Consider the following 22393-nt stretch of genomic DNA (forward strand, 5'->3'; position numbering starts at 1 on the left):
AACTCTTGAAGACTGAAAAGTCTTTTAAGATTCAAAAAAAGAGTAAAGTGAAATTTCAAGCCAATGAGATGCTAGTATCAATGTTCTAGCACCCCTTCTATTTTCACAGTATATATACATAGGCCCAGAATATAATGGTGGTTCTGGAAAGTTATTCTGGATTTTTGATATGATCTTGTAGATACTGGTAAATCATCGGAAGTTGGTTTTATAGTCCTTACATACACTAAAAGAGATTTTTTTTAAAAAGGGGAGGGAATGCCTAAACGCATTTTTAAAATAGTTCTGAACTTTGACATTTGCTTCTTGTAGCATCCTATAAACAACAAAATCCAAGCAAGCATTTCTACACTTTCCTAGCCATTCCTTGCTCTATTTTTCTTCATCTCTCGATGTCCAACTTCAACGTGGAATTTCCAGATTAAACATTCTTTCTCATTTTCATACATAACAAAACCACGATAAATAACTTTTTTAAGCATGAAAGTAGCACTACACGAAGTTTGGTCTTCAGTTTTGACATTGTGACAAATACCAATTAGGCGCCTTTCTTTCATCTTCATCCTCAACTCCTTGGACTTCAGCAACAGTAAGTCAGCAAGCCCAAGCCGACACTTGTTTTGACGCGGTGAAAAGAAGCGCTTGGCCTTTCCACAGTTTTTCTGTGAGAGAAGCTGACAGGAAACAAAGATCGCTAACAAACAAACAAGCAAACAAATCTCTCCCACTCCGCAGGCCAAAGCGAAGGGACCCCGCGCCCCGCTCCGCGCGCGCCGCGCCTCGCTCCGCCCCGCGCGCCCCGGCCGGAAGGGGGCGTGGGACGCCGCCGAGGGAGGGGCGCGCAGACGCGCCGCGGCCGGCCGGGCCCCTGGCGCGTCGGGCGGAGGCGGGAGGCGGGGGCCTGGGGGCGGGGAGCGGGGCCTGGGGGCGGGGAGCGGGGCCCGGGGGGCCGGCGCTCGTTCTCAGCCGCTCTAGTTCGGGCCACTCGCGCTACCGCACCGCGCCGCGCCGGCTTCATGTGAAGCGCCGGCCCTCTGCCCCCTCCCTCCCCTTCCTTCCCTCCCTCCCTCCCGTCCCCTCCTCCTCCTCCTCCTCCTCCTCCTTCTCCTTCTTCTCCTCCTCCGCCCCCTTCCGCGCCCGCTCCCGCTCCCCGGGGCCCCCAGCCCGGCTGGGCACTGACAGCAGGGGCGGGGGTCCCCGCCGCCGCCGTGTCTCACGCAGGCTCGGGCTGGGGCAGCGGAGCCCCCAGTGCGGCCATGGACCGGCCTCTGGTGGCGTCGGCGGAGGCGGAGGAGGAACTGGAGTGGCAAGTGGCGAGTCGCAGGAGGAAGGCCTGGGCCAAGTGCCGCGGCTCCTGGCAGGCGTCGGAAACGGAGGACCTGTCCACAGAAGCGACGACGCAGGACGAGGACGAGGACGACGAGGAGGACCTCCCGGGCGCGAAGCTGCCGGCGGCCGCGGGAAGAGGTCTGTGCGCCCGACCGAGCCGCGGCGGGCGGGGGACTCGGGGAAGGCAGGCTGGCGGGCGGGGGAAAGTCTCGTGCGCCCTGGGCGACTGCTTTGAGTTCTGGAAGATCCTCCAGGGCTTGATAAGCCGGGGGAGAGGGGACACATTGGACCTTTAAATGCGCGCGCTTGGCGAGGCGTCTCCAGATTCAACATAGACACTCCGGTGCCATCTCGTTTCCCTTCAGATGAACACTAAGACATGCTACTTAGGCTACATTTTACCCCCAGTAGATTTTCCTGTATGGGAGTGTCCAGGTTGACCCTGCCGTCGGAGCCCCCCTGGGGTCGGTAACGAAATGTCCCCTCACTCTGCCCCGCAGGAAACGTGCCCAACGAGAAGATCGCGATATGGCTCAAGGACTGCCGGTGAGCCCTCGCTTTCGCCGCTCGCGTCTCAGAGGGAGATCCGCGGAGATGGCACAACCAAAGCGGAGTCACTAGGGCCGCAGTCCCTGTGGGTCCCGTGGCCGTTGTGAGCTATAAGCCGGAAAGTGAGCCGGCGGATAGTTTCCTCCTCTAAAAGATTAGAAATGGAAGTGCTGTGACCGCTGATTATTTGGTGACCGTGTTGACTTCACAGTTAGGACTTAAGCCCCAGTGCATGATGTTAGCATCAGAGATCAGAGACTTAAATAATCATGCAGTGTTATTATTCTTGTCTTGTTTTTATTCGAAAGGATTTTCACATTTCACACAGTATTTTATTTTGCTTTTGTTTTGACATCTGTATATCTGGCATGGAATGATTTCCCTTTCAAATGTGTTTTAGATGAAGTTAATTTACCTAACACGAATTGGGCTTCTAATTTTATTTTTGTGCCTTAATTCTGTTTGGACAGCCATAAAACCAGCTAACTTTGTTCTTGTAGTTTCCTCTTTGGACGTGCATTTGTCAGATGGCACTGGAATGCACGAAGGGAAATAGAGCTTTGAAGGCATTCAAACGGCATAAATCTAATTGCATGCTTTGGCAACTGGTACAAATCTTTGATAAAGTACTAGAGGAGACGAATCATAGTGCAAGTAAATCTTACTACAGTAAAAAAGGGCTTGTTTTATGTTTTAATTTTTTTCCAATTTATTTACTACTGGTAAAATTTTATATGAAGAATGTTACTTTTTAACGCGGTTAAGGTGTTTGCTTCTGCACATCCTTGCCATCTCATTTTGGGCTTTTCTTAATCTTCTGTTCAAGTACCAGAGGTAGGGAAATGTTTTTTGGTGGAAGGAGAAGTGATTTTCATGTATGCCAGCTTATTTTCTTCCCTAAACAGAGATAAAATATTGGCTACTACTCCAGTGATGTCCTGCTTTGATGAATTACCTGGATATTTGAGTAATTTTGATGAATTACTAAGCACTCTTCACTACAGAACCCCTTAACCTTTATTGGGGGTGTCATAGATCCTTTGAGATATGAAGAAGTATATGGACCTTCTCTCTAAAGATGCGCCAAAAATAATGTTTAACAGCAAGAGAGAAATCACCTTGTGTTTACTTTATAATGTATAGGAATTAAGATTATAGGAGATCATATCAAGTAGACAGTACATTTATCTTGTAAGATAAATGCAGTAGGCAAATGCTATTTATTGGACATACCATCGCTGAAAATTCCAAAAGTTTTGTTGCTAATCTTATGTAGGCAGATTCTATAGTCTGTTGCTCCTTCCCTCACAGGTTTCCTGCATAGATTTCCTTCTTGTTCCTTACAGTTTGCACCTCTTTTGTACAAAAGGGGCATTCATTTGTACCTGGGAAAGCTAGAACAAATAGTTCTGTAATGTTAGCTGTATTATCATAGATTTGACTGCTAGGATATTTGCAACTCTAGTTTTTTTTCTATAACAGTTTAGGATCCTTCTCAGAGTTAGGCATCTGCCTACTCTGTACATTGTAAGTGATGTAAATCTAGCTTTTTTCCCTTGATACATTCTCATTTTTTTCCTTACTGCTGTCCATATCCCGAATAAAGATACCATTGTCATTCCTTTAAGGGAGGGGGGTCTTTATTTTGATAATCATCTTTTTGAGTAAGTGGAAATAAATTGCTTGAATTAGCATCTAAGAAAGGATAGTTTTTGAGAGAATTTGGAAGAGAGCAGTTGTGAGAGTGAGAAACTTGTTTCTGAAGGAGAATGGCAGCTATATTCTCTTTATTTGCCATTTTCTGTTAGTGCACCCACCCGTAGAGACATCTGCAGAAGGAGTAATACAGTGTTTTGTCCTAAGAATGTAGCCCAGGGATGAAGGACTTTATAAAGGCATAAATTCCAGTTTTATTAAAATATATGCAAAAACTTAGCTCAAAGTTTTTATTGTCTTTATGGTATTTGTGATTCTTTTACATTTCAAAAGCACTAATTTTCAAAGAACTGCCACTGCTTGCATATTTGCTTGCAGAAAGTTTTAACATTAAATTGTTATTTCAATAATATTTTTTGAGACTCATATTTTTATGATCCCATATCTGATGTGAATTTGTAACAGGTATAAACTGTTACTTATGAAAGGTTCAAATCACAAAACAGAACTTTCAAAATAAAACAATGTGTCTTAATATAATTTAGTTTTGAGAAGGAAATGAAAAACATTTTCATTTTCACGTAAAAAGATTTCTAATCTGTGTTTGAACAGGAAGAATGTGAAAGAATTTTAGCAATGGCTGGTTCTTAAGGTTGATTCTCAAGCCGACTTTTTAGTTTTTAGAGTTAAATGAAGATATATGTATTTCATAGTTTAAAAACAGAAAAAAACCTCTCAAGTTTCTCCATTTAGACCAAAAAAGATAGTTGGGTTAAGGGAGACACTGAATGATGCTCTAAAATGCTGGCGATAGGTTTAACAGATGAGGTTTAAAACAACTGTTGAGCCTATTTCTAACTAGATTCTGATTTTTAAATTTTATTAAAGTAAAGATTTGTTTTCTTTTAATTCTGTTTCGTGTTTCTAGGGAAGGGACTGAGGGGAGCAGACATTTTCTTACTGCCTGCTGACATTCTCTTTTTCTGTTTTTGTAAAGAAAATGGTAATTCATATCATTTGTAATTACAATTCTTGCTCTTAATTGCTGGCAGATCAGATGTGTGATTAAATCATTCCTGGTGAACTGACTTGAGGATAGGTGTTTGCTTAGTTAGTAAGATATTACTTATGTAATACACTTGAATTCCTTTTGTGTTTGGGGAGGAGAGTTAAACTGTGATTAGAAGCTTGCTTGGCTGTGATCCTTTAAGTGTAAAGTTGTGCAGTGACAACTCTCCAGATATCTTTTTAAGATTAAGGTTTATATGTTTATGTGGTTTCAGTACCCCTTTGGGAGCCTCACTGGATGAGCAAAGCAGTAATACGCTCAAGGGTAAGAGAAAGTTGCTTTCTAAATTTGTTCTTTATGAGCGCCCTACTTTGTTTGTCCTCTGAGTGAATGTATACATATATAAATTATAAAAGTAATGTTCATTTTATAAAATATGCCATTCTGAGAGAAAAGCCAAAAGAAAGAAATCTTGTTATAAACCATAAAACAATGAATAGTTTAAGCAAATTACTAAACCTTTACACAATGTGAAACTCATATTTTTATTGTCTAGCTAGATATTATGAAGATTAATTAAATGTAGAAATATATGTAAACATAAGGAAAATATTAAGTGAACTGGGTCAGCTTTAGTGCAGCATTTCTTTGCTTATATTAACCGAAGTTGCCACACCTGAAATTTTACTACCTGTGCAAGACAGAATTCTAAAGTTCAAAGTACAACAAGAATGTGCAGGTAGTGGCAAGGCATATTAAAAAACATTTATAGTATTAGAAAAATCTAGCTTGAGCTCCTGACTGTTAAGGGAGGTAAAAGGAATGATTGCTTCGGGATCTGAATTTTCATGAAACTTTTGGATAAGATGTTAGCTAAATGAATATCTTCAAAGACACCGTAAGTATAAAATAGCCTATATCGGGGCTTTTAACAACTTTACCTGGCTGCGAATCATGGTTTGTTTGCGATAAAGTAAAGCTTATACTTGCTTTTTGAAATGATAGAATGATGAGTACATTCGGGTTTGAAACACTTTACTGTATTTTATTTTTTGCTTGGTCAATTTGCTTCAGCTAAAACTATGATTTTATATGGGGGTCCAGAAGAACAGAACACCAGGATGAGTCTTCTAATGTTTCTTTCAGGTGTGCTTGTGAGAAATGGAGGCAGTTTTGAAGATGATTTGTCTTTGGGAGCTGAAGGTACATTTGTTTGGAAGAACTGTATTTTCATGCAGGTTTAAAAAAAAATGAGTTGAGTGCTTTCAGGTGTACAGTCCTCAGAGCCAAAGTTAAAGGTCTTGAAAATGGCTCAGACACATTTTACAGAACCTTTATATGTTAAGTCAGAGCTTGTAGGATACATGTAGAAATGGCTATGAAAACCATTGTGAAATGTCCATGTCTTCCTTGGACTTAATTGCTTAAAGGAACTGTTTCGGGGCAAACAATGGTCATAGAACTGAGGGAAAAATTGCCCCGCCAGAAGGAAGGAAACTTAAATATTTATACATGAGAAGACTAAATTGAAGCTTATTTTTAGTGTGAGGTAGCCTTATGTCAGACTTAACAGCTGCGGCTTGTCTTTTTCTTTGCATTCAGGTGTCTCCTGTCTTTCCCCTTTCTCCTTTTCCAGATTTTTAGAACGCTAAGAGACAAAAATAAAATAACATTTATTAGAATTTAATTAGAAATCATTATGCTGATGTCTATTCCAGACTGCATTAATATTTTAAAAGTGCATTGTGCCATGTTTAAATTTTCACAGATGTTATTATCTAGTCCAGTGGATTTACAGTAAAGTTTTCCACAATGTAAAATAAAAATTTTTATTATTTTATTATTTTACTGGTATTAGAAGATTATTAGTAGCTGTATAGCTGGGCTCTGAATGTGTGCTTTTTATCAAAAAGAATTAAGGATTTTATTAAATCTTTTTAAATTATAAAAAAATAAAATATAAATCTTTTAAATTATAATAATGAATGGTGAATTTATCCATTGAATGTAATTTCCTTGATCTTTTGCTGTTTTAAATCAGTCTGTATGGTAAATTACTTATTTAGAACCTTCTAACTCTAGAATACATATATATATTAGGTTTTATTATTTCAGTTAATGTGCTTTCAAGGAATAAACTCTGTAAAGGGGTTAAACTTACTGCTTCCCAATTAGTACAGTTGAGCATGCTGTCAACCCCTTACTAAAATGCATTTCAGTGTTACTGTAAATAGCACTTTTGATATCTGCCTTAATTTCACAATATGGAATTTTTTTAGATTTTATTTTTTTTAGAGCAGGTTTAAGTTCACAAAATTGAGGGGAAGGTATAGAGATTTTCCCTGTACTTCCTGCTTTCATATATGCATAGCCTCCCCTATTATCAATGTGTTCCCCACCAGAGTGGTACATTTGTTACAATACCCAAAGTCCATAGTTTACATTAGGGTTCACTCTTGGTCACGTATTTTCCATGGTTTAGACAAATGTATAATGTCCTGGATTTATCATTATGATATCAGAAATGTATTTTCACTGCCCTAAAACTCACTTCTCTTCTGCCTGTTCATCCATATTGAGTGAGTTTATTGGAAACCAGAACCTAAAAGGAAGTCCCAGAGAAGAATGGAAATATTATGTTGTTTTACTGAAAATTATTTCAAGATTATTTTCATTCATTCAGTAAATATTTATTGAATGGTATGTGTTAGGCAGCCTTCTGAGTGGATGTACAAAGAAATATAGCAAATTGCCATGACTTTGCAGATCAGAAGTAAAAAAAAATCTGGGGGGGCGCCTGGTGGCAGAGTTGTTAAGCGTCTGCCTTCGGCTCAGGGCATGATCCCGGCATTCTGGGATCGAGCCCCACATCAGGCTCCTCTGCTACGAGCCTGCTTCTTCCTCTCCCACTCCCCCTGCTTGTGTTCCCTCTCTCGCTGTCTCTATCTCTGTCAAATAAATAAATAATCTTAAAAAAAAAAAAAAGAAGTAAGAAAAAAATCTGATATACTGAAGTAGATGTTTGTAATTATTTTCATTCTTGGTATTTGTCTATAAAAGTTAAATGCAGTCAGTTGAACTCACTCTAAACTTAACAATAATGTGTTTAAAACTTGTAAGTCTAGGATAAAGCTAAAAAGTAATTTTTTTAAGAAAACTTATTTTGAAATGAATAGAAATTTTCAAAGTAGATGCATGAAAAATTGGTTGTAACTGGGATGAATTTTTAGCCTTTGAAAAACCACAGTAGGAATTTATGTATACTGTTGCCACACTTAAATAAAACTAAATCATGTTTTTGCTCTTAAGGTCTTCTTTAATAACAGCTTTTAAATTTATTAGTTAGAACCACGTTTACTAGATGCTGTATATCTTCTTACTATTTATTTCTACTATTAAGGAAATTTAATTGGTTATCTATATGTCTTTTATTTTAAACATTCAGTGAAGGGAGTAGTTTTACATTGCTAACAAATGAAAATACTTTCCTGAAGCTGCTGATTCTGTTCATATTGATCCGTATATTTCTTTTAGTAATGCAGATTTAATGAACCAAGACAAGAGTTTGGGATATTAGGCATTTAGCTGTAATATTTGGCTAATCTACTTTCTTGATGACTATATCACAGTAGTTACTGTCCCACTAACAGTTCTGCTCTGCATTTATTCTTTTACCTATAGCCAACCACCTCCATGAAACTGATACTCAAATTGAAAACTGGTACGTAGCTGTGCTGTTTGTTCTCTTTTCAAAAATGAAGAACATTTATGAAAATAAGATTTTTTATAATCTAATTTTGTTTATAGCAATAATATCTTGGCCAAAGAAAGAAGACTACAGTTTCACCAGAAAGGGAGAAGTATGAATTCCACTGGATCTGGGAAAAGTAGTGGGACAGTTTCAAGGTAACCTATTCCAAAATTACACTACAGTTACATTGTGTTATAGATGACCTACTCTTACCACTTTTTCAGTATTGGATTTGGCTTGATAGTATGAAATCAAAAAGAATCCAAAATGTTTCATTCATTCCTTTTTTAAAAAAATTAAGATTAAATAAAAAGCAGCAAATGTGTTTATAATGCTGCTGGAATTCCTGTTATAATGAGTATTTTGAGCCCTATCAACAACTTGAAAGAGGAAGTCCATAGTGGAATAACTTCTTCCAAAATTCTCCATTTTTTTTTTTTTTAGGGTCTTGAGTTACTCCAAGATAAAAAATCAGAATAAACCTTTCTAATATAAAGTTTGATATTTAAGCATAGATTTATCTTCAACATATTAAATCAAAGTTCTTCAAAATATATATTAAAATAGATAAGTATGTGAGCCTATGGGACCAGTTTAAATTGTTACACAGATTATTGTATTGGAATCTGAGCATTTTCTCTGAAACAAATTGAAATTTTCTTCAGTTCAGGTTTCATCTCTATCAGTTTCCTCAGTGAATCTCCGAAGGTGGATTATCACTGGTATGAGGAAGAAGAGATAGGAAATGTTTAATTCCCAATAGAATCAGAGCAAGAACTTACCTTTGAGTAACCCATTCTCTCCATACCTTACTCCTCCTACTTCCTGAGTGAAAGTGGTTAGAGAAAATTTGAAAGTAGGCCCCTCCCTCCCTTTCTGAATTCAGCTTGTTACCTGTATTGCATCTTCAATGACAGCCAAAGAGCAGAAAACTCTGTAGTGTCCTGTGCTACCAACTTCCTAGTGTGTTTTCCCTTTTCATTTCTTTCTTAATTTGTTTATTCTTTATTCTCGCTAGCTGTCCTCTAATTGTTTTACCTGCTTTACTGGGACTCTTTTAAAATGACAAAAAAAATAAGGTGAGGAATCATTTTGGGAGTCTTGCTGAGTATCTGTTCAGGGACTAGCTCTTTTTCCCAGTCCTAAGAGTTTGGAAGAATAGACTCTTTTTAAGAGTTATATAGCACATTTAGTACACAGTATATAAAGATGCTAAAATACATAATGGTGTAAAGAGCAGAAGCTCCTTTTTATAATGTGATGTGGACTATAAACTTACTTACTATCTTCATGCTTTTTTTTTCTTTTTTCTTTTTTCTTTTTTTTTTTTTTTTGTAGTGTTTCAGAATTGCTGGAACTTTATGAGGAAGATCCTGAAGAAATTCTTTATAATCTTGGATTTGGACGAGATGAACCAGATATTGCTTCTAAAATTCCTTCCAGATTTTTTAATTCGTCATCATTTGCCAGAGGGATAGATATTAAAGTATTTTTGAGTGCTCAAATGCAACGGATGGAAGTAGAAAACCCAAATTACGCTTTAACAAGTAAGGTTTTTAAATATTAGCATCCACAGTGAGATGGTCTTTTTTAAAAAGTCTTACTGATTTTTAGGAATAACACTGGGAACTTAATTATTGAAGTTAACACAATAGCTATTTTACTTATTCTGAATTTTTATTATTCTATTTATAGAAGTTAACTTTCCCCCTCCTCATTCTTAAGTGTTACTATAACTGACATGTAGAACCTTGTACTTATCTTAAACTCTCCAGATTGCTGATGTTCAAAAAGGAAAGAAGTAGGGGAGAGGCTTGTTACTATTAAATAAAGTCAGTCAATTTTAGATGTTTTTCTGTAAATCTAAAATAGCATGGCTAATTTGATAATTTTTATTTATATCTTATTTTTCTCTGTTGCACAGAAGTTCCAAAAATGAGATCCTAGGTGGTCCTTGGAACAGCTTTAAGAGATCTATAAATCCAGTCCTACCCCCTCCTTCCCCACAATTAGGTATAAAATATAAACTTACGTTATTTTCTTGGGAGAACATTTGCAAGAGTCTTAATGGAGTCAAAGACATAAAAATAGAATTACAGCTGTAGATCAATAGATAGTCCTTTCTGTTTTATCCAGAGTTGTCATGCTTTGTGCTTCTTTCTGGTTTTAAATCATAAAACATAAATTCTTAAGTAAATTTTTAAAACATAAATTCAAGTGCTTAAGGTGAAAAATCTTCCTCCCTCTCCCCAGTAAATGTAGAGAACTTTTAAATGTTGGATAAGGAAAAAAGTTCTGGTTTTATAATCTTCGTGATCTAAGTTCAATTATTGGCATTCTAAAAAGTAGTAATCGTTTAATATATGTATAAACAGATAAAAAATATATATGTATAATTCACTTTGTTTCCTTTTTGTAGGCCGTTTTCGTCAAATTGAAGTGCTTACTACTGTGGCCAATGCATTTTCTTCTTTATATTCTCAAGTCTCTGGGACTCCCCTCCAGAGAATTGGAAGTATGTCTTCAGTGACTTCTAACAAGGAGACAGACTCACCTCCACCTTTAACCCGAAGTAACACTGCAAATCGTTTAATGAAAACACTATCAAAACTAAATTTATGTGTTGATAAAACAGAGAAAGGAGAAGGTAGTAGTCCTTCCCCAGCAACTGAAAAAGGAAAGATCCCAAATGTTTCAGTGATGGAAGAAAGTGGCAATAAAAATGATCAAAAGTCTCAAAAAATTGTAAAGAAGAAAGACTCATCTTCTATGTTGGCTACAGTTAAAGAAGAAGTGTCAGGTAGTTCAGTAGCTGTTATGGAGAATGCTGACATTGATAGACCTTGTGATGAAGCAAATAGTTTTAACCAAAAAACTGAAAGTGAACAAAGTAAAGAAACTCAAAGTTATGCGAATAAACTGGGTGAGGAATCTGGTATTATAGAATCTGATTTAGGTAACAATTTCAACATGTCCAGGCACAATGAGCCAGAAAATGGTAATGAGGTGAAAAGCGTCCATGTGTCCACACCTGAAAAAGAGCCATGTGCACCGCTCACGATCCCATCCATAAGAAATATAATGGCGCAGCAGAAGGACTCCTTTGAAATGGAAGAGGTAGGTAAAATGTTACTGAGACCTGTTTCAAATAATGAGTTAGGAAAAAAAAAATGCCGAAAAGATGTTTATAAAAGAAAGGTGGCTAATAGATTTATACTAGAAGGAAATCATCCTAATTTTGACTTTTCAGGTTTTAGTTCTGTGTTTCAGGAACCAGGAATTGGTCACAGGACTATGCATCGCCAGGGTAGTGTGACAGTCCATAAGCTCCTCTCGGTCCTCTGTCATTCACTGATAATACCTGAACTTTAACCCCCTTTCTCAGTTTAAGATTTTCATGCTTTGAGAAAGCCCTGAGAGAGTATATTTAAATGAAAATCAGTATTGCATAACAGTTAAAAACACAGTCTCTAAAATCAAAAAGAAGTTAGAGTTCTTTTTTGCCACTAAATTGCTATGTGTGTTTAGGCAAACTTTTCTCAAAAGTATTGTAGTGGAAAGGGTAGTTAAGTGTGAACAAGGCTTTCAGAAGGATAGGTTTTGGCATGGGACTGGAAAGAACCCGAAGATACTGTTTCTGAAGCGGGGGATAGGGAACCTCAGGGAAGAAGGTTTGAAACGCCACCGAATATGTTTTGTGCAAGCCCAGAAGACCAATGTTGGGTTATTTTTTTATTCCTACCTAGAGAGATTACTGCATTTACATAAATTTCAAATTGGGCAAGACAAAGAGATTCATTTCGATGAGGTCAACTAAAACTACTTTTGAATGGCTAGAGCTAATACTTACGATTGGCGCTGTGTAGTTTGAGACAGGAAACTGAAGTTTATCAAGCACCTACCTTGTGGCAGGCACTGTACCAGGCCTTTGAAGTACTTTTCTCTTTAGTCTGTGAGGCAGGTAGTGCTGGTCTTATTTTACACATGAGGAAACTGAGGCACATGTATACTGCTGAAGAGTTATGGCTGGAAGTTACGTAATGTGCAATTCTCTTTTTAAAATTTATTATAGAATAGCATTAGTAATATAGTAGCAACTCCCAGTAATTTTAGAATCACATGCCATTATTTTAGGGAGTTGGAGAGTAGGATAATTGATTCTGCCCATAAATGTCCTCTTGGTGAGTACCTATCTCTCACATTAGTGAAGATTTTTCACTTACTGCAAAATTTGTGTTGCTGACATAGCTATTTATCTTTTTTTGTGGTTTTTGAATTTATCTTTTAATATTTTAATTCTAACTAAAAAATGAAATGAAAAGGGAGAAGAGCAGCCCTTTGAAATAGTTTACATTATTTGTAACCTTCTTTCCCCCTTATTTCTATATATATTCTTTATATTTCTATTTAATTCCTAATATATTTCTCATTATAATGAGTTCATAAGATGACTACTTCATACATTAAAGCATCTTTTTGTTCTTTCACTATTTGATTCCTTTTTGACACTGTTTTGGTCCAAACTTGTCCTACCATTAATAAATAAAGTGTAACTGCTTGCCTTTCATTAGGGCCCCTCTTCTATGACACTCAGATATGTCAACTGGTTTCCTTGTTTTAATTTAATAGCAGAGTAGGAAAATTTAAACAAATTATGTTAGATATTTGCAAATCTGATACTGGTGACTCCGATGAGAAGACTTGCTTTTAATTCCTAGAGTTCCTGAATTTTAAACTACATATTTTTTAAATTATTGCTATCATAAACAAAAGGTCTTTAAAACATTTGGAAAGTACTAGATAGATCTGCTTTGGTGGCAGGTTAACATTTAATGAGTTAATGTGTGGGGCTTTGTTTTGTTTTTGTTTTTGTTTTTGTTTTTGTTTTGCTCCCTCTGCTGGCAAAAGCAATTAATGAAGAAAGTAATGCCACATTGAAGTGAACTTTTTTTTTTTTTTTAGTAGAAAATTACAGGCATTGGTGGTTGAAGAATAGTAGAAGATTTTTGTTTTCAAAAAAAGAATACATGGATATGATCAACCATGGCTGCATTGTAAATATGGGGGATTTTAAGGATAATGAATCCTGGTTCTTCAGATGTAATTAAAACATGGATAAAAACCTCCTAGAACTGTTTTTATCCCTTTGGGAACTTTAAAGAGAGCCTGTAGAACAATGGATAAAGAAAGGAAATAATGTGTTTCTTTAATTTCCTCTTCTCCCAAGTGTGACTTGAATTATACTGACAAATGAAGAGAACAATCTTACTGAAGCAAACTTTTAGGTCCCATTCAAAGTAGGTTGTTGCTGTTTTTCTTTTAGACTCCTTTCCCTTGAGGTTTGATTCGTATTGGGAACTTTCTTCCTGTAAAAACAGCAAATAAATGTAAGTTAGAGGACACTCCCTTTCTCTCTCTCAGTAAACCAGTTCTCAGACAGATTAACTGAATGCCAGCTGCTTTGGGTAGCGAGGTAGGAGAAAATGTTGCAGACCTGACTCTGTGCATGAAGCTGCCTAATCCCTCTGAGCAAAGGTAAGCTCTGACAGTCACCAGGAGCAAAGACAGGAAATATTTCAACATAAGGGGAATTAAATAGATGACAAGACTGACTCAGTCCTTGGAGAGTGAGAGTGATTATTTCTCACATTAAGAAAAAAATAAATAAGAGGCCAGAGACCATTTTCAATTAAAATCAGTTTGCCTTATAAAAAAATGTTCTGTACACTATTTAAAATGTTCGAGTGTGTCTAAAAGTTGTAAAACCCTCCTCTCGAGTTTTCTAATTTGTAATGACTTTCCTAGATAATTCTTGTGTTCTCAGAGTAACTGATTTTTAATAAGTACATCATGGTAACAGTCTAGAGCTACAGATTTGTGGTATGAAGGATCCACAGTTAAACCAGAATGATCCTACTCAGTAAGCAATTGTTCATCTTGTAGGTATAAAGGAAAAATTTCTCATACTTAAATGTTACAAGAAAGAGAACTTTCAGCTGTTTATTTCTGTAAATGGGTTGTTCTGTGTCTTACTGTACAAATGAATTTATATTCAAGTAGAGGTATTACTGGAAGTGTATATAATTTTTTAAGCTACTGGAGTTTTAGTGTTTCTAATTCTCTCTCTACACTGATGGTTGATTTAACTAGTGTATCTCCTTATTTTTAGTCATTGAGTTTCAGAATTCTTTTTCGTTTTATTTATTGGCCTGAGTTAAAATAATCTGAAGTCAGTCAGATACTTGACAGTTAAGTTGTTCCTTTGGCCTTTCAAATTTGACTGTGTTTTGAAGACAAGCATGTGTCTTAGATAGAATAGACTGCAATAGTACATGAACTCAAACACATGATACGTGCACCCCACGTCTGTCTGTTTCAATTGAAGTCCAGTTAACCACCAAATTTTATTTGATATTTATCTAAAAGACTTAAATTAACTTTTGTTATATAAGTATTTACCTGACAGTAAAGTAAACCTTGTAAGTAAAACCTGAAGGGTTTTTTTAAATAAAAATTTGCAACAAATACAGAATAATAAACTAGCACAGAAAGAGATCTTTGAATTCATTCTCCAGTTACCTCCTTTTACAGATGAGGAAGCATTTTTCCTCCTCTAACATTTGATAATACTTGACAGCAGTGGTTCTCTGTCATCTTTCTGAAGAATGTAGTAATTTCCCTTTGATATTTGTGCCTTACTTGGGGGACGGCTAAGGGGATGTTAGGGTAGGGAGTCCCTGGATGATAGCAGAGAGAGATCTGTTGTAAATTGTTACCATTTTACTGTTGGAAAATATTTGATCATCCTAAGGAGCTGTGAGGTAGAAGTTTTAGTCTTTATTTTTCAGTTTAAAAAAACTGACATAATTGTCACAGATAATTCTGATAACTGTCTGAAGTCATCTAGCCAGTAAGTGGCATGAATAAGATTTGAATTTGGGTCTTTGTATAAATTTGCTACTTTTGACTGTACCATACCATTTGGTAAAGGTCAGACTCACTGATAGTGTCAAGACATTGGACAAGATCTCAAGTCATCTGGTGCATAGTCCCATACTACTTTTTTTAGAAAAATAATGCTTTCATTTGAATTTTTTGAGATGTCCTTAAAAAGTAGAATTTCTTTTTTTTTTTTTTTTTTAAAGATTTTATTTTATTTGACAGAGATAGAGACAGCCAGCGTGAGAGGGAACACAAGCAGGGGGAGTGGGAGGGGAAGAAGCAGGCTCCCAGCAGAGGAGCCTGATGTGGGGCTCGATCCCAGAACGCCGGGATCACGCCCTGAGCCGAAGGCAGACGCTTAACCGCTGTGCCACCCAGGCGCCCCTAAAAAGTAGAATTTCTAAAACTCCAATTTTGATTTTCTTTTTTCAAAAAACTGCTATACCTATCTCTTTAAACCTTAGAGGAAGGGTTATTTGAGTTAGAACATTCCATGTATTGGTGCTATATAGAACACAGCACAATAGTGTTGTGCCTGGAAGAGGTATATTATGAAAAATGTGACATGTTAAAAAAAAAAAAATACCACCACCAGAGTAGGTGCCTGCCATGGTAGCAGGACACTGATTCACAAAGATACAGTTTTAATAAATGTTTTGTAAAACATTTTTTAAAATGAAATAACTCAAATACAGGGTTACTTTAAAGCTATTTTCATACAGTTTTAAATCTCAAAACACTGAGATCAAGCTATTTTATCTTTTTTTTTTTTAGGGTCTTTTTTTTTTTTTTGTAATTTTTATTATGCAAAGTTTCAAACTTACCCAGAGATCAAAGAAAATTGTATAGTGAACACCCATTTTTGATTACTCAATTCAGTTATCAATATTTAGCTATAGTTAATTTAATGAAAGGCAATCTGTAGCAAATGACGAGAATACCACTGAGGATTTGAAACTGTTTAGTGTCCTGCCACACAAATAAATTCAAGTTTTATTTGCTTCATAATTTTCTGTGCTGTACTCCATCTCAAATTTGACTGCTTTCCTTCGCACAACTGTGACCAGTAATAACACATACTAAGCTATGAAATTTAACTGTTGTTACTAGAATGTCGTTTTGTTTTCTGTCTTCAACAAGTGATTAATGATTTTATTGAGTAAGTGGGAAGAAGAATCCTGATGTTAGTAATTTTATTAGTAAAATATGATCCTCTCAGCTTTTCTTTAAGGGCCCTTTTCTTTGAACTAATTATAGCATTTGTAGTTTTTGTAGTTTTTTTATTTTTGTTTTGCCATAGAGTAGCATCTTGAAAGATAGTATATTAAAGATACATATTCATTAAAATCATGTTATTTTGTGACTAATTTTATAAATCTAAGGAATAAAATACGTGATAATTCTACGTTTAAAAATAAGAGAGTATAGTTGGGTCTATCATAATGCCCTGCCAAAACTGAGATTCCTAGAATATAATTAAAGAGGCATTCGGATTTCTGTTATACTTATTTGGTCTGTTTGATATTTACTTTAACAGAAAACTCTTTGAAGTAGGGTAGGCCTGAATAGAGACTAATAATAGACCTTTTGTTGAATATAAAAAGAAAATGCATTTTGTTTCCTTGCACGCATAACAAAGGTTTTCCTGTTGAAGTTATGTCTGCTGCTTTGAAAAATATAGATATAATTTTTCAGTAATAACAAAGAGGGTAGAAACTATTTTATATAGTAATTTATGGGTGGTAATTTTAAATGACCAGTGTGTTTTAGTTCTCAAAAGATTCATAAACGTTGGATTCGTGGAACTGTATAGAACAAGGATACCACAAATCAGAGCAGTTTTTAAATTAGGTAATAGTATCTTTAACCTTTGAGATTTTTTTCATGTTTTTCATTCCACTCTTATTCCTGTGGAATTTTTTTTTTTTTTTAGATTTTATTTATTTATTTGACAGAGATAGAGACAGCCAGCGAGAGAGTGAACACAAGCAGGGGGAGTGGGAGAGGAAGAAGCAGGCTCATAACGGAGGAGCCTGATGTGGGACTCGATCCCAGAACGCTGGGATCGTGCCCTGAGCTGAAGGCAGACGCTTAACTGCTGTGCCACCCAGGCACCCCTGTGGAATATTTCTTATTCATCGATGGATTCATAGCTCAGAACTACCAGGGTTCTACCTAAGACCTGTTTGCTAACTGCTTTCTCATTTGTTCAAGGTTGAAAACCCTGTTTGGGTAGTTTGCCTACTTTGCTAGGATGCTATTTGTTATTTTAAGTACTAATCATTACCAAGTAGTGTTAGGAATTAGTGTCTCTCCCTCCCCAAATGTTTAATCTCAATATGGAGTTAGAGTATTTGGGGAATGGGATGGGTGTGGTGAATAAAGAATCTGAAAATTCCTAAATTATGTAGTTGTGCAGGTGGTGGGGGGGAAACATCATAAAAAAAGAACTTTTTTGGATTCGATAATTTCTATGAATATATTTTCAGGGAGGGTTTATGGTTAAGATCTTTCAACATTTTAGTTCTGTGACAAAACATGCTTTTCTATTTACAACTCCCAAGTTACGTCTTAAAAGACCACTTACGTTAGGACAAAGCAGTCTTAATACAAGTGTGGTTTTTGAGACACTCAAAATTTGTGGGATTTTATAAAATTTTGTAATGGGAGCATGATATACAATTTTTTAAAGATGCAAGACTTGTAATTGCCTCAACTGTGCGTCAGTCATGATCTGCTACAAAGTCATGGCATTTGTCCTGGAATTGGCCTTGCACTTCGAATTTTAACATTTATAGAACTTTTTCTTAGGGATCAATTTTTCACTTAATAGCAACTTTCTTTTTAATGAAGTAGTTTATATATGTAGTCACTTTTCATTACTAGCTACAAACTCGCAGTCCTATTGTTAACTGGAAAATAGGTCATAAAATAAAGATGTGGGACGCTCTCACAATTTTGAGATAAGATGCTTTGCATTTTTTATGTTGATTTATTTAATAATTATCAAGAGGTATTCTTTTTTGCAGTAGATTTTTCAGGTTTTAATTGCTTCAAACCATTCTTTAGGTTCAAAGTACGGAGGGAGAAGCTCCTCACGTTCCAGCGGCTTACCAGCTGGGTCTCACGAAGTCAAAAAGAGGTAAGTAGACTAATATCCACTAGTTCCCAGGCACATTACCAAGTGTCATTAACTGATTTGGAAAAGGGCATTATCAGTATTTGAGTACCTATAAGTGTAAAAAGAAGGTTAAGTCAGAGGTATGCATGCTTTCTTATACTTTGGTCATAGAATTTTTTTGTACCCTCTTGAAGACTTTTGTGTTCATAATGTAATTTTAGTTTGCTTATCCTGAAATGCAATTCTTTGTACTCTTAATTATTTTTCAACTCTGCATAAGGGCTGGATGGGAAGTGATAGAGCAACAGACTGAGGGCTACTTTTTATTTTTACATGGTTATGATTGAAATACTTGTATTTTTTTTTTAAGGATTTTTTAATTTATTTTTTGGAAGTGCATGTGCAAGCCAGGTGGGGAGGGGCAGAGGAAAGAGAGAGAATGTTTAGCAGGCTCCACGCCCAGTGCGGAATCTCACAACCCTGAGATCGTAATCTGAGCCGGAATCAAGAGTTGGATGCTTAACTGACTGAGCCACCGAGGCGCCCCAAAATACATACTTGTGTTATCCACCTCTGCTTTTCATTAAACATGTCTCCTAAATATGTACATGAATATGCCTCTAGCAAAAAATACCAAGTGCTCAGTACTGGTTAAAGCTAGTTAAGTTAAATTCAAACTATGGATCAAAGGTGACTGGCTGTAGATACCATTCTTCTCTTGAATTACTAATTATTGACCAAAGAACCTTTGAATCCATTTCTTTCACTTTTAATTTGCAACAAGAAAAACATGTCTGATGTTTAAAGTCACAAAGCGTTTGAGATTTAGAGAAAAGAAGAGAGGAAGTAAAGAAGTTAAAGTGACCACTGAAGGTAGGACTGTTATTTTTAAAGCTTACACATGCTGAACCACCCTGGTTTTTTTTAAACACGGATTTATATGTACATTCCTAGAATAGGAAATTGCATGTTTGTTCTCTTCTGATCTCTGAAATGACTTCATAAGGGACAATTTGCATATAATTTTTCTTTTATTGTGTTGTGGTACTAAGAAACAAGGTAGGTCACTATAGTTCTGGTCAGACACAAAAAGAACTTTCCTGTTTAATTTTGTTACCTTTTTAAGTCCAAAATATATGCATGTGTTTCTGAGCTATAAGGCATGGTTCACAGCCATCAAGACATTTTTCCTGTAGTTAGGTTGACATGGGATACATTGGAAAAAGCTGCTTGCCCTGCATCAAAAAAAGGAATTAAAAACAGTATATAAGTACTTCAGGATCTTTTAAGAGCAAGCTCCTTGTAGAAAAGACAGAATGTGGTTCACATCTGAGTTTCTCCCTCTTACCAATAAGAAGAGGTCTCTTATTTCTGGTGGTATAAGTAAAAATGTTAACATTTCTATGAATCACATTTTTATAAATTAACAGTGAAGTGGTTTTGTATGTGCATGAGCGGGAGAGGGAACAATATAGTGTTTTCATCATTTTTGAATATAACCTATCACATTCTGATAATATGATATGAAAATATCTTAGACTAGTTGTGATTACAGAATTAGAACCACTGGTAAAATATTCATTTCACAAGTTTAGTAAAAATGCATATAGTACATACATAAAAATACTTAGCATTTTTGTCCTAGGACTTTTGAAGTTACAGTAATCTTAAACTCATATCCAGTCCTGGGATTTAATACTGAAGCGTACAGATGCCTGGATGGCTCAGTCAGTTAAGCATCTGACTCTTGATTTCAGTTCAGGTCATGATCTCAGAGTGGTGAGACTGAGCCCCTTATTGAGCTCTACGCTGGGTGTGGAGCCTGCTTAAGATTCTCTCTCCCTCTCCCTCTGTTCCGCATCCCACCCCCCACCCCTTCTCTCTCTCTCTTACAAAAAAAAGTTCTGAAGCCCGGAGAGGTTTAGTGACTCAACTTTTGTCACAGCTGACATTCCGTAAACTATATTGAGAGCAATTCACATTTTCCTTATTAGAGAGGTACAGATTTTCATTAGTCTTGTTGAGTATACAGGTATTCTGTTTGTTTCTTTATGATATTGGGCAAATACAAATTCTAGGTTTTGTTTTGTTCTCACTTTAATGTTTTGCTCTAACTTCCTGGTTTTTAATTAGAAAAAATGTTTAATCTCTTCAGCTAGGACAGAGGTCTGATTGTTTTTAATTCTACCTTTTTCTGTGGAGAACTGTGTTTTTTGTGAAATGTGTGACTAAAGAGCATCGATTGTGATTTACAGTTTACAGAATAGTTTCGCTTACACCCTATTTAGTTCCTGAAGTAACCCTGTGAGATAGAAGAATTATTCTGTTTTGTGGAGGAGAGAAGTTACTGCTTATTGTGATAAAGTAGGAACTTGAACCCAGGCCTCCTTGTTCTTTCCACTGCCCAACACCTGCTCTGAAGCCTGCGTCGTCTACGATCTGACCTAGTGCATGTGAACTCAAGGCTGACCACAGAGGTGAACTCAGCACAGACTGTATTCCACTGCAGATGAAACAGATCTCAGCAGAGAGAACCTGAGCAGAGCTGGTCACTGTGGCCTGCCCAGGCCCTCCAGCAGTTGCCCTTTGCCCAACCAGATAGGCAGTATCACTTCTAAATCCTTTAAGTGACTGTTTAATTTTACTGTTGCTTTACGGAGAAAGTTATCATTGATTCATTCAGCAAACCTTTTTTATTGTTCAATTGTTCTAGGTACTGGGATACAAAATAGAGTAAACGAGGTTTCTATCTTCTGAACACTCATAGTCTAAAAAGAAAAAAGACATGCAAACACATAATTAGGGTGATAACTGCTCTGATGTAAGATGTTAATCATTCTCTCAGTTGCTATAGTGTGTAATTAGTACCTATGGTGACACCTTATTACAGTTCAGTTTCACGACTGTTCCAGTTTACCTAGACTTATCAAAGGTATGGATCAGTTTCTTATATCTCATTATGCAGTTTTGTTAACTTCAAAACAATATTACAGAATTATTCTAAGTTATAATGAGAAGAAATTATGCTGTTCTGTGCTGCTCTACATTGAACCTGAGGCTACAGTGGGATAGTTTTCAAAGTCAGGTGAATTTTAATTGATTTTGGATTTTATTCAAACATATTATCAGGTTCTATCATTCAAATCTTGAATGTGGATTTGGTAAACACACTTTATTTAGCTTGGTGCTTTGAAGTTCTGCAGAACTTGACCTTCTCATGAAGCTTCTCCCCTAGTAAATATAATAGCTGTAAAGTCTCTCCTGTACTTACAGTGTGGATGGGCATGTGATCATTCTTGCTGTGCCTTGTTGGATTTTTTACTTTAAAGATTTTATTTATTTATTTGACAGAGATAGACAGCCAGCGAGAGAGGGAACACAAGCAGGGGGAGTGGGAGAGGAAGAAGCAGGCTCATAGCGGAGGAGCCTGATGTAGGGCTCGACCCCGGAACGCCGGGATCACGCCCTGAGCCGAAGGCAGACGCTTTAACCGCTGTGCCACCCAGGCGCCCCAAGGATTTTTTACTTTAAAAAGTGTTTTTAGGTTATACTAACCAGGGATTAGAGTTTTCAGGCCAAAAACCAGATGGGGTTTTTATAAGATTCACAGTATTATGTACCAGTTGAATGTATTTGAATTTCATGCAGTTGTTAGGAATTCATTGTTTCATGACTTAAAAATGTTTGCATCATTTGAAATTATCAGAAGCATTTAAGTACTGTCATGCAAATTATTTAATTTATAGGCACCTTAGTTATATTCTTATTTTCTTATTAGGAAGATATAGAACTGTTTACATACTACATTTAAACTTCTCATTTTATCTGCTAAATATCTTTACATATCTACTAATGGAAGTGGTTTACTTTGGGATTTCTGTTTTTATTTAGTATGATCCTTTATTTCAGCCATTTGTCCTCCAAAGATAAGATATTAATTGGATTTACCAAAATATATTAACACTGGAACTTAATTAGGAACTGAACACTGAGAATTTTTAATAGATCTGATTCCATTTTGGGACGAATTCAAGTT

The 22393-nt window shown here is 36.4% G+C and overlaps 1 protein-coding gene and 1 long non-coding RNA gene across 8 annotated transcripts in view; one reads left to right on the forward strand and one right to left on the reverse strand.

Moving 5' to 3' along the window:
• LOC123798021 (uncharacterized) overlaps positions 1 to 758 on the reverse strand; it is a 59889-nt gene extending 59131 nt beyond the window's left edge. For all 3 annotated transcript variants that reach the window (XR_006781157.2, XR_015724309.1, XR_015724308.1), the window contains exon 1: positions 536 to 758. This is a non-coding gene — a long non-coding RNA (uncharacterized LOC123798021). The remainder of the gene's footprint in view (positions 1 to 535) is intronic.
• Positions 759 to 1068: 310 nt separating this feature from the next.
• Positions 1069 to 22393, forward strand: part of ITPRID2 (ITPR interacting domain containing 2) — a 37891-nt gene continuing 16566 nt past the window's right edge. For 4 of the 5 annotated variants that reach the window (XM_045806249.2, XM_045806254.2, XM_045806252.2 and 1 more), the window contains exons 1-9: positions 1108 to 1467; positions 1830 to 1875; positions 4818 to 4867; positions 5690 to 5746; positions 8225 to 8264; positions 8351 to 8449; positions 9633 to 9841; positions 10714 to 11411; positions 18306 to 18378. In XM_045806249.2, coding sequence (XP_045662205.2) covers positions 1257 to 1467; positions 1830 to 1875; positions 4818 to 4867; positions 5690 to 5746; positions 8225 to 8264; positions 8351 to 8449; positions 9633 to 9841; positions 10714 to 11411; positions 18306 to 18378 — 1483 coding nt within the window. In that variant the 5' untranslated portion in view covers positions 1108 to 1256. Of the gene's footprint in view, positions 1468 to 1829; positions 1876 to 4817; positions 4868 to 5689; positions 5747 to 8224; positions 8265 to 8350; positions 8450 to 9632; positions 9842 to 10713; positions 11412 to 18305; positions 18379 to 22393 lie in introns of all 5 variants that reach the window. The other variant, XM_045806248.2, reaches the window with a different exon arrangement.

Source organism: Ursus americanus, chromosome 1, assembly GCF_024610735.1.
Source record: "Ursus americanus isolate L20-20 chromosome 1, mUrsAme1.1.p, whole genome shotgun sequence".
Taxonomy (NCBI): domain Eukaryota; kingdom Metazoa; phylum Chordata; class Mammalia; order Carnivora; family Ursidae; genus Ursus; species Ursus americanus.